Source organism: Euprymna scolopes, chromosome 11, assembly GCF_053919585.1.
Source record: "Euprymna scolopes isolate OS-2025 chromosome 11, ASM5391958v1, whole genome shotgun sequence".
Taxonomy (NCBI): Eukaryota; Metazoa; Mollusca; class Cephalopoda; order Sepiida; family Sepiolidae; genus Euprymna; species Euprymna scolopes.
In genome coordinates, this window is record NC_136492.1 from 79,648,692 (window position 1) to 79,662,782 (window position 14,091).

At 32.3% G+C, this 14,091-nt stretch overlaps 1 protein-coding gene and 1 pseudogene across 1 annotated transcript in view; both read right to left on the minus strand.

The window, feature by feature from the left end:
- The window catches only part of LOC145287945 (palmitoyl-protein thioesterase 1-like), a 64,343-nt gene that overhangs the window by 14,923 nt on the left and 35,329 nt on the right, over positions 1–14,091 (minus strand). The window contains exons 4-8 of the mRNA XM_080135902.1: positions 12,610–12,680; positions 10,459–10,546; positions 7,580–7,594; positions 3,303–3,393; positions 1,256–1,354 (exon numbers count right to left, since the gene is read on the minus strand). Coding sequence (XP_079992028.1) covers positions 1,256–1,354; positions 3,303–3,393; positions 7,580–7,594; positions 10,459–10,546; positions 12,610–12,680 — 364 coding nt within the window. The remainder of the gene's footprint in view (positions 1–1,255; positions 1,355–3,302; positions 3,394–7,579; positions 7,595–10,458; positions 10,547–12,609; positions 12,681–14,091) is intronic.
- LOC145288502 (5S ribosomal RNA) lies at positions 9,364–9,481 on the minus strand (annotated as a pseudogene).

A 14,091-nucleotide genomic window follows, 5' to 3' on the forward strand; every position in this document is an offset into this window, starting at 1 on the left:
AGTGCAAGACATGGCAGGAAAAAGGAAGAGAGAAAAATCAAGAAAAGAGAAAGAAAAAATAAATGACCTCCCTAAACACATACTTAAATCATTCGTTGACATCTATGCTGATGACACAACCATCTACGGCAACACATCAAAAGCTGTAAATGACAAAGTTCTCTCTGATTCTCTCTCCTCTGATCTCGAGCGCGTGGTTCAGTGGGGGAAGATGTGGCTGGTTACCTTTAATGCATCCAAAACCAAACTCCTATCCTTACATCATCAACGCTCTGATCCCCAGCTGGCATCAAGTGTGATGGATGGCTCTCGTCTGGGTGAGGCTCCGTGTTTTGACAAGCTTCTGGGTTTGACCTTTACTCCTGATCTGAAATGGAACACGTACATCAAGTCTGTTGCCAAGGTCGCTGGAAAGATGGTGGGATCCTTCTACCGCTCCAGAAGATATCTCACTACTGATGCAATTCTCTATCTATATAAAAGCCAAGTACGTCCAAGGATGGAATACTGTTGCCATATCTGGGCAGGAGCTGCTAAAAACAGCCTATCCTGCCTTGACAGAGTACAAAATAGACTTCGTGGCTTAGTGGGGGATGCCCTTTTCTTTACCCTGCAACTTCTCTCCCACAGAAGAGACGTTGCGAGCCTGTCCTTGTTTTATTGTTATTTCCATGGCAGATGCTCGTCTGAACTCCAATCTCTGGTCCCCCCTCGCCAATCTTTCACGAGAAACACCCGTCTCACTGAATCCACTGTGAAAAATTTCCCCCACTCTATATCTGTGCCTAAATCAAAACGCGGATTCCATGAACAAAGCTTCTTTCTTAGAACTGCACGCCTGTGGAACTCTGTTCCGTCTGCCTGCTTCCCTCCAGACTACAATTTGGATGTCTTCAAGTCCAATGTTAACAAATTCCTAATGAACCGCCCCCTTAAGTAAACACTTCAGCAAATATCCTCACTAACTTAATGTACTTGCAATAACCCTTATCCCTGAGTGGCTTCCGGGCCTTGATAAGTGGTGATCACTGTGTAAAAAAAAAAAAAAAAAAAAAAAAAGTTAAGAGAAAGAGAAATAAAATCCATCTCTTGAATGACAAAAAAGATCAGGTAGAAATCGGATTTCGATTAAAAAGCAAAGAACTTGTATTCATCAGAGGCTCTAGCCATTTAAACAGAAATCTGTCTTTTCTGGATTTAAAAATACAGAATTCCACTAAAAAAGGAACTCAATTCCCTGATTATGACAACTTACTTCACTTTCTCTCGGATAAACCATCGAGTCGTTGTTGAATTTAACAAGGACCAAGTTCTTCAATTGAAGCAAATTCTTTTTGTAAGTCACGTTTGAATGCTGAAAGACAATGAAACATGTAAGGATCAATCTTTTATTCTAAAATACAAGAACACATGTTTTAACTAAATGTTTAGATTAACCTAGCTATCTTATACATTAGGATAAAGCTTTAAGAAATAAAGTTACCCCCTCCCCCAAATTTTAATTTAATGTTTATAATGTGTTTGTATTTGTTACTTCCTATAATATATTAAGTACGTATCCATTATATATAATTTAACTCTAATAAAATAAATATTAACAGCTTTTATGTAGTAGATATAACAATGGACGTAGTGCTATTTCATTTTTGCATAATTTCAACAATTTATTTGTACTGAAAGATATAAATTATTTATAGAGCTGAGTAAACTTATTTATATTAAATTTACAATCTTAGGTTTCTTATGATACAATTCAAAATCATATTATAATTAAGTTCTTATATTTAACTTAATTTTTAATTCAAACTAAGTTTTTTTCAACAAATTTTAACACTATCATTATGTATGAAACAAAATGAATATTGTCTTGTTTTTTTTTTTTTAATTTTTCTTCCTTCGTTGGGTATGGGGCAGCCAAACCAGCTGCCAACATTGCCCTGCTTTTTATTGAAACCAACCGAGAGCTCTTTTTAGTATTCTCGTTGTTCCCTTAAGTGCAATGGTCTGGATCTCTTTTGCACTTGGTTCACCAGGAATATTAGTTAGGTAGAACTTCAGGTTCTTCTTCATAAGCCCTATGGCACCTATAATAACTGGTATGATTGATATCTCCCCGAGATTCCAGTTTCTTTTCAAATCATACATGAGACCTTGATATTTGGTCCGTTTCTCTCTTTCAGCTCCGTTCAGACTTCCATCATTAGGGACACTCATTTCAACCAAGGTTGCCACTCTCTCTGACTTATTTTATATAACTATATCAGGTTTGACAGCAGCATTTTCAAGGTAGGTAGCTGTAGGGATTACACGGTTGTAATGTATGGTATACAGGGTGACCCCCAAAAAACGGGCCCCAACTCTAATTAGGCCCCGTTTCTTAGTGTTTTGTCCGGACTTGTGGCTACATGGGATGTTTAATTTTTTACAGATGGTCCAGTGGAGGTACTTACATACTCCATCATGTCTTGCTGTGTAATAGCTGTCCCCAAAAGAACCTTGCAACTTGATACCAGATGACTCACACTTTCCAATTCTGTATGGCAGAACCTGCATTTGTTGTCATTACTGGTACCTCTCATCTTCTTGAATGCATTGGTCATCAATCCTTGGTCTTGAGCAGCCATTATAACCCTTTCCTGATCGTGGTGGAGGGATCCCCTAAATGACTATGTCCCAATCTCTTTCCTCTTTTGTCTAGCCATCTGACCTAATTTAACTAGGACTACTTTTCATTGAGTTTAGTAGCTCCTGATTAAATAACATTTCTCTTTCTTCCAATGACTCCAACACGTGTCTAAATGCACACTATAGAAATTATAGATTTAAAAATTAAAAAAAAAATGCCTTCTAAATTTCTTTTTTTCATTAAGAGACTGACCTTGAAGACCAGAGGCCTCTGTCTCCAGATAAAATCTTTTTAGATTGAAACAATAGATTTATTGTTGTGACTAATAGTAATTTTTTTTTTAACCTAAATTGAATAAAATAATATCCTGCTCTTTTCATTGAGCACTATCAACAATCCTATTGAATTTAATTGTTTTTACTTTTGGATGTTTTTAAACTTGAATATATATATAATATATATGTGTGTGTTTTTTGCACAACCAGACATATTTAAAATAGAAACATTAGGAGTTGCTATTGCTTTGACTGGCGTCGTTGTCCATTAATGTTGGGAGTAGTTTTTGAATCATCTCATTTTCTCTGATTAATGGTGGGGAAACATCTGCATTTTTTTACAGGGCTGCTCACTCACACATTCATTACATAGTGAAAACAAAGCTGAAAGAGGAACTTACATTTTCCAGGTTGATATCAGCCAAAAAGATGGACTTCTCTCTGTATTCTTCCTCTTGAAGAGGATCATGCCAATACTCTGCCTGGACAATACTACAAAAAAAAAAAAGAAAAGAAAAATTATCATTAACTCTTCAGAAATATCTCACATTCTGTTTATAATATTCATTGATAATTTCTCATTTGATGTGAAGACGTCCTCTATTAGCTATCCCAAACCAAAAAATTTTATTTTCATTATATCCAAAAACTTTTAATCTAGGCATATAGATCTTTGTAAAAAGTAAACATTCATACAAAATTTAATATGGTAGACATTAAATTATGACTGTTTAATGTACGTTGGGAATTAGAAAATTTGTTGTGTTGTGTGCTATTGATTCAGAAGCCAATTTTAACCATGTATAACTAAAAATACAGGCTGCAAACAAGAAAAATCCTTACAAATTTAATGTCAACTTGTAGTAAACGAAAACCAATCAAGAAGCAATAATTATGGGGGGGGGGGGTCAAATTTGCTTAAAAATGATGTTTTTTATAAAAATAAAACTTTCCCTTTCTCTTTGTTTTTCATTATCATGAGAGGTGTTTTGTTTCAATGCAATTGTAATTAAAATTGTAATTGTTTGCAACGGCTCTAAAACTTGGGATTCAATCTTAGTTGACAATGGACAGGTTGTGCTAGCTCAAAGTTTTGAATTTTTAAAATTCCTTTTCAATATTAAAATAAATATTTATTTTATAAAAATAAAGATATGCTGTTTACTTATTTCATACAGCGTTCAATTGCAGCAATAAAGGTTCCTGCCCAGATAATTCTCAGGAGAGAATTAATGATACTGAGAACTTGACAAAAGACTCATCAAGCAGATGTAAGTGACATATAAATCCCTTGATTTAAATGTGTCTATCATCTTGTTTATTCCTCCGAGGATCTGGTGTATTGTGCCAGGATGTAACAACCCTTCCAGAGATGTCCCCATGGCACGAACAAACCAAATTACTCTCCCCAGTAAATGAGCAGGTTACAACTTCAAATAATTGAAACTTGTGGTATTTGGGATAGCCAAATATCACAATTTGGGGAGGGGAGATTATTGGAAAACTGAAATTCACTTAAAAATGATGTTACAAAAATAAAAGTACTTAACCTATTTACATGATTTTTGGTGTATGATATTTTATTTATGTCATGGGCAAATAGATCAAACATTTTTATTTTTGTTTTTTCATAATGAGGCGAGAGTTCTGGACAAGCACTGATAATTTCTTTTCAACTTAAAGATAAGAATCTAAATTATCTCCCTTACATTTTGTGCTTTTTTTTTCTATCTCTTTGTGACTTTCACACTGTTTTAATGTTTTAAATGTAAACTAAAATGCCATTGATGTAATTAATCCCAGGCTATGCCAACATGTATAACTAGTGTGTAATAAAGAGTTTTTAAAATCAATCTATATGACATAGGCTTGCCATGTGCATGCAGGAAATGTTCAAGTTATAAAAGATACTAAAGTATTTTCTTCGACCTAAAAGAACAATTCTGTTACACAATGCTTTTAGCACTTACTATGTACTAGCGGGATCTATGAAAATTCCACAGAGGACTGATTCATATGTAATATATTGATGTTGGCATTCTGTAGATGTTCAGTGTAAATGAAGATGCTCTGATATTATTGCAGCTATTTTGTTAAAACTGCAAAAGTATTTATTCAAGCTAGTAGGGACACCCCGGCGTAGCCAGGTCGTAAAATACACTTTAATATGATATTTTGATTCTTGCAGATTTCATATATATTATTATACAGTTAATTTTCTATCGATTTTTATGCATTATAAAGTTGCGATTTCAAAAATAAAATTATCTATGACTTGAGTTCAACAGCTTGAATCGAAACCGAATCTGAAGTTTATATATATATATATATATATATATATATATATATATATATAAAACTTTAGTTCCTTCAGCTATAACCGAAACCAAAACTTATGAAGAATTCTTGATAAAATTATTTATAAAAAAAAAATGGATTACTAAAGTGCTATCAGCTAAAATCAAAACCGAAACCAAAATTTATGAAGAATTCTTGATAAAATTATTTAAAAAAAAATAGATTATTGGAATGCCATTAGCTATAATTGAAATCGAAACCAAAACTTATGAGGAATTCTTGGTAAAATTATTTATAAAAAAATAAATTACTCAAGTGCCATCAGCTATAATCGAAAATGAAACCAAAACTTATGAAGAATTCTTAATAAAATTATTTATTACAAGAAATGGAAGTACATAACAATTAAATGACCTGGATGTAAGCGTATCACAGAAAATAACACACACGCTATTGTATTAATATATAGATAACAAGAAACATGGTCATGAGTTATACCCATGTTGGCGATTATCTCCCTTAATAAGAACTCTCCCATCTATAAATAACTGTAAATAGTTATTTATGCTTATACAAAACTATTTGAAGCTTTCTAGTGCTTTTGATATAATCAACAAGAACATTAGTCAGTTGTATGATTGAATATCTCTACCTGACAAATGTAAGGATAGGCTTTACTTCTCTATATTATATGAAGTATTTCTAAAGTTATGCTATGGAAATCGATGCCTCTGTTCAGTCTCAAGAGACAATGGACTACCCCCTAAAGGATAGCTATATGTATAATTGTGAGGCAAGCGTTGCGCAATCTCCAACCACACCTCTCCTGAATTGGCATTGTTTGGATCCAGTGGCAAGGAGAGATCCAAGACTGACTGGAAACAATGCTGAGGTAAGTAGAGCACATATAGAACTTGCATTCCCAAATGGTCACTCATTTTAGTACTAACCAAGCTCAACGTTGCCTAACTTCGGTGATCTGACAGAAACTAATGTTTCAACGTGATTATGCCATATATAAATGGAAAAATAAATAAATGGAAATATTGATAATCATAATGTTACTTATTTGATCAGGCTGAGATTTGCATCAGATCCATACATCAAATTTGAAAAAAAAAAAAAAAATCTGAAAATGGTTCATTGGCTACATTATGGGTCAAGTAACAAGTTGCTACAATGAACAGAACCAATTATAGTCAAAAATGTGACTAAACTTTTCCTTGACCTTTGACCTAGATATCCTCATGATTAAATCAGTTCTAAGTTAGATTACAATTGATATTTTAATCAAGTTTGGTAACGATTGGTCAAGCAATGTGGACACTAGATTGTAAGCAAGCAAATAAATAATAGTAACAAACTTGATTGAAAATATAACATTATTGGCAGAGGTAATAAATGTGTGCTTTTATAAGCTTATAAAAACAATAAGTTTACAAAATAACATGGTAATAGTGTGGAGAGACATAGCAATAAGTGGTCATGATTGGCATGTGCCTGCTGTAAGGAAGCAGTGCCATGTAAACTTGGAAACCTTCAGATGCAAGAATAATATGATTATGCAAATTTAAGCACTGTTAGGTGTCCGTGGGGGCAGAATAAAAGACACTTTTTAAGAGTTGGAGTCATCATATTTTGGAGAATTGTTCACCTTCACCTGCCCCGTTACGGTTGCCGTTGGGGCACTACAGATGATTTGTCAACCAGTCCTCTCCATCCTTCCCTGTCCTCCACATGTTTGACCGTCTCATTCAGTTTTAATCCTGTCCATTCTGTGATGTTGTCTTCCCATCTCTTCCTCTTTTTCTTCCCCCTGGAACTGTTCCCTAGAGCACTGTCTTGGCAAGCCATCTTCTCTTCTTACATGGCTGATCCATTTTAGTTTGCACCTCCTGATTGTGGGGAGATCTTCATAAGGACCAATGACTTGCCTTATTTTGTTTTCGACTTCCTCATCGATTACGTGGTATTTGCAAGAGAATTGTTAATTACAATTAAAAAATTAGACTTTTTGAGGGTTGGCGGCATCATATTTTGGAGAATTGTTAATGATGATTAAAATCGAGTGTTTGGCAGCTGAAAGAACACATCAAAGTTACGAGATAGTGCTTTAGCGAGAAGGAGTGTTGTCAATTTTTATTTCGATTACAAATAAATTATTTAAGATTTGTTTGTTTCATAAAAAAAAATTCAATTTAATTTCCAAAATGGGTTTAATCAAAAGACAAGTTTTTGAAAACTTAGAACCAGGAAAACAATGAACAAATTTGATATAAACACAAAGACTAATTAAACAAAATTAAGTTTAAAAAAAAAAAAAAAAGAATGACAGAAAAAAATTTGTTAAAAAAAATGAAAAACTAATGAAAATACTTACTGATTTTGAACATAACTGAAAAAGAAAAAAATCAAACATGTGAAATTGGGAAAAATATTTGCACAAAATTTTAATGAATAAAAAATCTTTCAATTTCATTTGACAATCTATATATAAATTAAACAGCAGATGTATGTATGCACGCGTGAGTATGTGAAAATATTTAACCGATAAACTCTTAAACTACTGGTCACATAAGACTGAAATTAACAGGAGATAGTAAACATACACCAATGATGGTTTATAATGAATAAAATCTTTGTTTGGATGGATGAATAATGCATACAGAAATATGTTGGCAAGTTGCAATGCAAAATGTTCATTTCAATTTGCTGACATATTTCTATTACTTCAAATTCATTCATAACTTGAAGTGATTTAGTTTTAAATCTTACTTATCTATCTGCTGATAGCTCAAACAGTAGGGAATATGGCTGGACAAAAAAGGAAAACAAAAGAGAAAATTTTAAACATATTAAAATCCTCTTTTTCTTTTTTTTTGCTTCCTATTCTTTTTCTTTGTTGTCTTTAGCGTCCAAAATATTAAACAGACATTTTTTAAAACTTTATTATTATTTGAATTTTAGTTTTGTTCAGGTAGACGAGATTTGAACAGGATCTTGTAATGGATCTATATGATTCCTATTCTGGTTATAAAACAGATGAGTATTGGCTGAAAAGAGATTGATATGGGTAACTAAAACGGTCTAAAAATGTTTAAAACTGATGGTACTGATGATTTATCTCATCCAAACTGTCTGTAAATAAAAATATAGATAATACGCTCTTATTTTCGGAAGTTTTCCTTATAATAGAGCACTCTGATGGAATTCTTTAAAAAAAAAAAAAAAAAAGAAAGTATATATATATATATATATATATATATATATATATATTATATATATACACACTTTCTTTTGTATATTAGAATCTTACCATATACTAATATCAAAAGAAAAATTATTAAACAAACGGCTGGATGTAATCCACGGGTGTTTGCATAGAAACAGATATTTAATTTCACACACTAGAGCAGATTAGGAAAAAAAAAATGCAAAGGAAGTAATCCTAGATATAAAAAATTATATCATGAGAGTGATCTCCCCTGCATCTGGTAATATAATACGAATTCAAACACCAAGCAAAAAAACAATATCAAAATAAACATGCATAAATATAGGAATAAAATTATATAAAATTATATGATAATTGGAAAAAAACAAATAGGAAAAAAAAAAAGGGAAAATTAAAACAAAAATAAATAATTAATAAATAAAAAAATAAAAATACGAAAGTACGGGTTAAAACGGAAAACTATCTTTACATAATACCAAATGATGGAGGAAGTGAGGAAGCATGGCTTTGGAAACCCTTTTACCCGAATACGATGTCCAGCATGTTAAAAATATGCCTTTTGTTGTAAAAATCTAATGGATAAACATCTGAAGAAGTTGGTGGGGACAGGATATTTTTATGGAAACATGAATCGTAAAATTACCAACTCATCAATGAAACAGCTGTAATGGAAAAAATCCAGGAAACAAACGAAGGTTATAAAAAAGAAAATGTGAGTCTTTGAATTTTCAACAAAATTTTGCACTATTTCATGCCTCTGTTCAGTCTCAACAGACAATGGACACCCCTGTAAGGGTAGCTGCACATATAAGTGTGAAGCAAGGGTTGTGCAATCATCAACCAAACCTCTCTTGAACCAGCACTGTTTGTTTTCAGTGGCAAGGAGAGGCACAAGATTGATTGGAAACAATGTCAGGATAAGCGGAGAGCACATACAGCACCTAGAATTTCCAAATGGTCACCCATTTTAGTATTGACCAGGCTCAACACTGCTTAACTTCGGTGATCTGATGGGAACCAGTGTGTCAACATGATTATGCCGTATATATTTATTCCAGGTTGAAAAATATTCAAAAGATTAGAATAATTGAATCCAAACAAGGGCTGTTGATAGTACTCAATTAAAGAGAGCAAACTATAATTTTTTTTATTTTTCTTTATATAAATATAGTCATATCTTGCTATGATGTGCAGACTATTTCGATCGTTATTGATTTCGTCGGGAATGAAAATTAATTTTTAATTTTCTTGCATGATGAGATCAATGATGATTGAAATGGTCAGCACAAAATATGACTATATTTACATAAAGAAAAATAAAATCATATATATATATATATATATATATATATATATATATATATATATATATCCCCCTCTCACTTCTGCCTCTCTCCTCTTTATCGAGCAACTCTTGGTTTTTTTTTTATGCTCTTTGTAATTTTAAAGAATCTTCCTTTAAATTTATTTTGACTTGAATTGTCTGCAGAGATTGGCAAGATAATATTATTGCACTGTCGATTAAAACAATTTCTAATGATTTAAGCAACCCCCCACCCCGAGGTTGAAATAATAAAAACATATTTAGCTCTAAAGTATTGAGCACTTTTCCCCTGTTTTTACCAAATATACCTCTTAATATATATATATAATTAGTTATATTTTTTGGAAAAAAGGATTCCAGCAGAGTGGTCTATCATAAGGAAAAATACGAAAATAAGAGTGTATTATTTATGTTTTATTTACAGAAAGTTTAAATGACTTATCTCATCTAAACTTTCTATAAATAAAACACATTATATATATATATATGTATAGGTTGGTGCAAAAATAATGTTTTTGGACGTTCAACTCAGTCAAAAAATGACATTATTTTTGCACCAACCTAATATATATATGATGTAAAAATGTGTCTTTTTTCATGTATTTTCTTGTTGTGACCAAACAAATAAAGTTATTACTGAAAAAGTTTTAACAAGTTTCATCAATAAGAGATACTAAATTGAGAATTTACAATCACTTACCTCACATAAGCACCATAGTTTAGAAATTTCCGTACCATATCACAAATTTTGTTGTTATTTCCAGGACAATGAGGCAATCCATAAATCCCTGAAAGTAAAATTGTATTTGATCTTATTGAACAGTTGTGATTTGCAGTGAAAAACATGATTGCTAATAAATCGAAACTATGTTTAACATATGCACATTTTTTTTACTTAATATTTATTCACCAAAAACAAGGCATATTATCACAGAGATGTAATGGACTACTGTGATTAGTGGCCAGATTTCTAAAGCGCATCCCAAGTGGGGAATTGTGCAGAAAGATATTTGTTCACATTACATTTAAATTTCTATATATTAGTACAGTTAGAGAAATAAGGATCAGGGAAGGAATTCCAAAGACAAGTGTTATGCGGAAAGAAGCTATTAGAGTTGCAAGTTTTACGGTATCTGGGGCCCCTTACAGTGAATGATTGGGAGTTTGCTGCTAGTCAGGTTTGTCAGAGGTATTTATATACATTGATAGCATACAAGTTCAGCAAGTTTACTGGAGCACATTCTGTGGAAGTACTTATAAAATAAGCAATTTGTAAGGATGAGAATAAAGTTAGTCACAGAAAGTTGTTGCGTGTGCTGGTTTCCTAACAACTGCCCTTATAAAAGTGGCAATGAAGATTGACAAAGAAAATAAAACAACAGAATTATCAAATCGAATGCAAAGACATTGGATATTTTCCAATCTATTATACAAACTTTTTTTGTATATGTGTGTTTGTATGCCTACATAAAAGTCGAAGACTACACAAGAATCACTCACAAAGCTGATAGATTCTTTTCCAGCATTGCCTTGTATAGGATATAGACAGGACTAAAAAATCTCTAGAGAAAAATAGTTTGTTTCTGAGGACAACTATCATGATAGATCAAAAAGTCAATTTTACTTAATAGTTTATCTGCCATGTCTTCTTGGTGACAAATCTAATATGAATTTTGGGAACCATAAACCTATTCTTGAATTTAGATGTATAATTTTACTACTTATCAGCAAAAGTCTAGATTTATATATAAAAAAAATTACTTTCACCATGACTAATGTTTGTGCAATTTTTTTTTTTAAATCCAAGGTATGGTTATTGAGAAAAGTGCAAATAAACAAACAGAAAAACAATTTTGGGGCAATTTTACTTCTATAATGCCCTCTAGAGGGGTAATCAGAGTTATCCCGGAAAGTTTGTTCTGGCTAAAATTTATTTTCTCCATGATTAATGTTTGTGCAAAATTTCAAATAAATCCAAGACATGGTTATTGAGAAAAGTGTGAACAAACAAATGGACAAATGATTTTGGGGTAATTGTACCCCTATAATATAGGGGAGATCAGAATTATCCCAGAAAATCCATTCTGGCAAAAATTTACTTTCATTAGGACTAATGTTTGTGCAAAATTTAAAAAAAAATCCAAGGTGTGGTTATTCAGAAAAGTGCAGACAAACAGACGGACAAACAATTTTGGGTCAATTTTACCCTATTAAAGTCCTCTATAGGGGTAATCAGAGTTATCTCCAAAAATCTGTTCTGGCAAAAATTTACTTTCACCATGACTAATGTTTGTGCAAATTTTTTTTTAAAAAATGCAAGGCGTGGTTATTGAGAAGAGTGCAAACAAATGAATGGACAAATGAGAGTGAATTACTAGGTCCAATCCTTCCTTGGTCGGGTGAACCAAAAAGGTATTGATGCATCCATGTGTATATTTTAGTCCTGTTAGATAAAAAAGTGGCTCACATACTTTGCTTTTAAGAGTAACCCTTAAAACTCGAACATTCAATAAAATGATTACTTTACATAATTGAAAATCACTTGAAGGCAACAATAAAATGTGAAAAATCAAATGTGTTTTTGTTTGAATCATTTAAAAGATTTTCTGGTTAATCTATTCCAATCTCTATCCTAAAATTATTCATATTTTTCCAGAAGGATCAAATGTTATAATTAATTGAATTAGAAATCGAAACCTTTTTGTCAGCACCAATCTTTATGTCCCTAGGAAATTGTTGATTTATATTGCATATGTTAATTTTGGAAAGAGATTTAATGCACAACACAAAGGAATAAAGAAAAAAACAAATAATCCATTACTGACACCAAATCTGGAAAAAGGAAAGTTACCTTGATGTTGCCCACCAATCGATATCAGGTTTCGCATCGGAGGCACAGGACAACGCTGAGCTACAGCTCGACTGAAAAAAAAAAAAAATATATATATATATATATATATATATATATATAATGTATACATGTATATATGAGGATTGTTTAAAAAATAAAGCCTCCATTTTTTTTTTTAACTAAAAAGTTAAAGAACTACAAAGATGGGAGTAGTACCATTAAAATGAGTGACTTTTTGTGCTGCAGAATTTATTTTTCTACATAGCCACCACCATCATTCTTTTACAAGGAATTCAATGATGCATCTCAGCTTCTGACACATGCCCATGATGCGTTGCTTTCTTAGAGTCTCACACCATCAATATCTGCAGCAGCGAGGTGAAACTTTCAGGTCATGAATGCATACATTTAGTCATCATAAAAATGCAATTTGCAATCACTTCCAATCCATTAGGGCATTACTTTTGGAAAGTGCCTCATATAAAATAACATTTTTATTCATACAAACATAGCTACACCTCCGTAGCATGTTCGAATCATAACTTTTCATGTTCTAGTATAGAAAACAAAAACAAACAAAAAAATAAAACATGTATTACATGCTGCAACATCAATCAATATCAATCCATAAGGGTTTTACTGAATGAGAAACCCCTCCCTGGTCTTTAGCCATCTATCTCTGGCTCAAGCTATCTGCTGCCATGTGGGACCCATGTGCTGTATCAGGTCATCCCTCCATCTCGTTCTTGGTCTTCCCTTTGGCCTCTTATATTCAGAGGTATCCATTCTGTTATCCTGATGGATCATCTGTTGTCATGTTGTCTGGCTACGTGCTCTGCCCATCTGTGTTTGGATGTTTTAATGGCAGTATTGATGTCAATAACTCTTGCTTGTTGGCGGATCTAGATGTTTGTCTTTCTGTCTTGTAAATAAAATAAAGTGACAGAAAAGCAAATAAAAATCTGTTTCGGAGTCTCTTTTAGATTAAAATAGATAATTTGTATTATTTTAATATGAGTTGGAAATTCCATAGAGGATCTCGAGTTTGACATAAAGATTCCCAAGTTTGAAAAGATACACCCAAAAAAGATTGGCGGTGCATTGGTTGAACATTGTGAAAATAACAGATGAGATGAGAATAGTAGTCCAAATATTTTAAATAAGAATTTATTAAACATTAAAAACCAAAAAAAGTATCATTATGACTATGGAAAATTTTTTCCACCACTTAAAAATAAGTATCTGATATTTTCTTAACAGACAAATTTTTAATATTACTAGAATGCTTACGACTCATTGGGTCAGTATTTGCTACATAGTAGCAGGGAGATCCGATGTTGCTCAAGATTAAATGATGATCAACGAATGTTTCACACTCCCACATTTTTATTGTCATCGAAATCGGTGAAACAACCCATTTTTCATTCAAATCAATTGATTGCCTGCTCTAGTTGGAGACACATCACAGTGCACTCTGGGAGG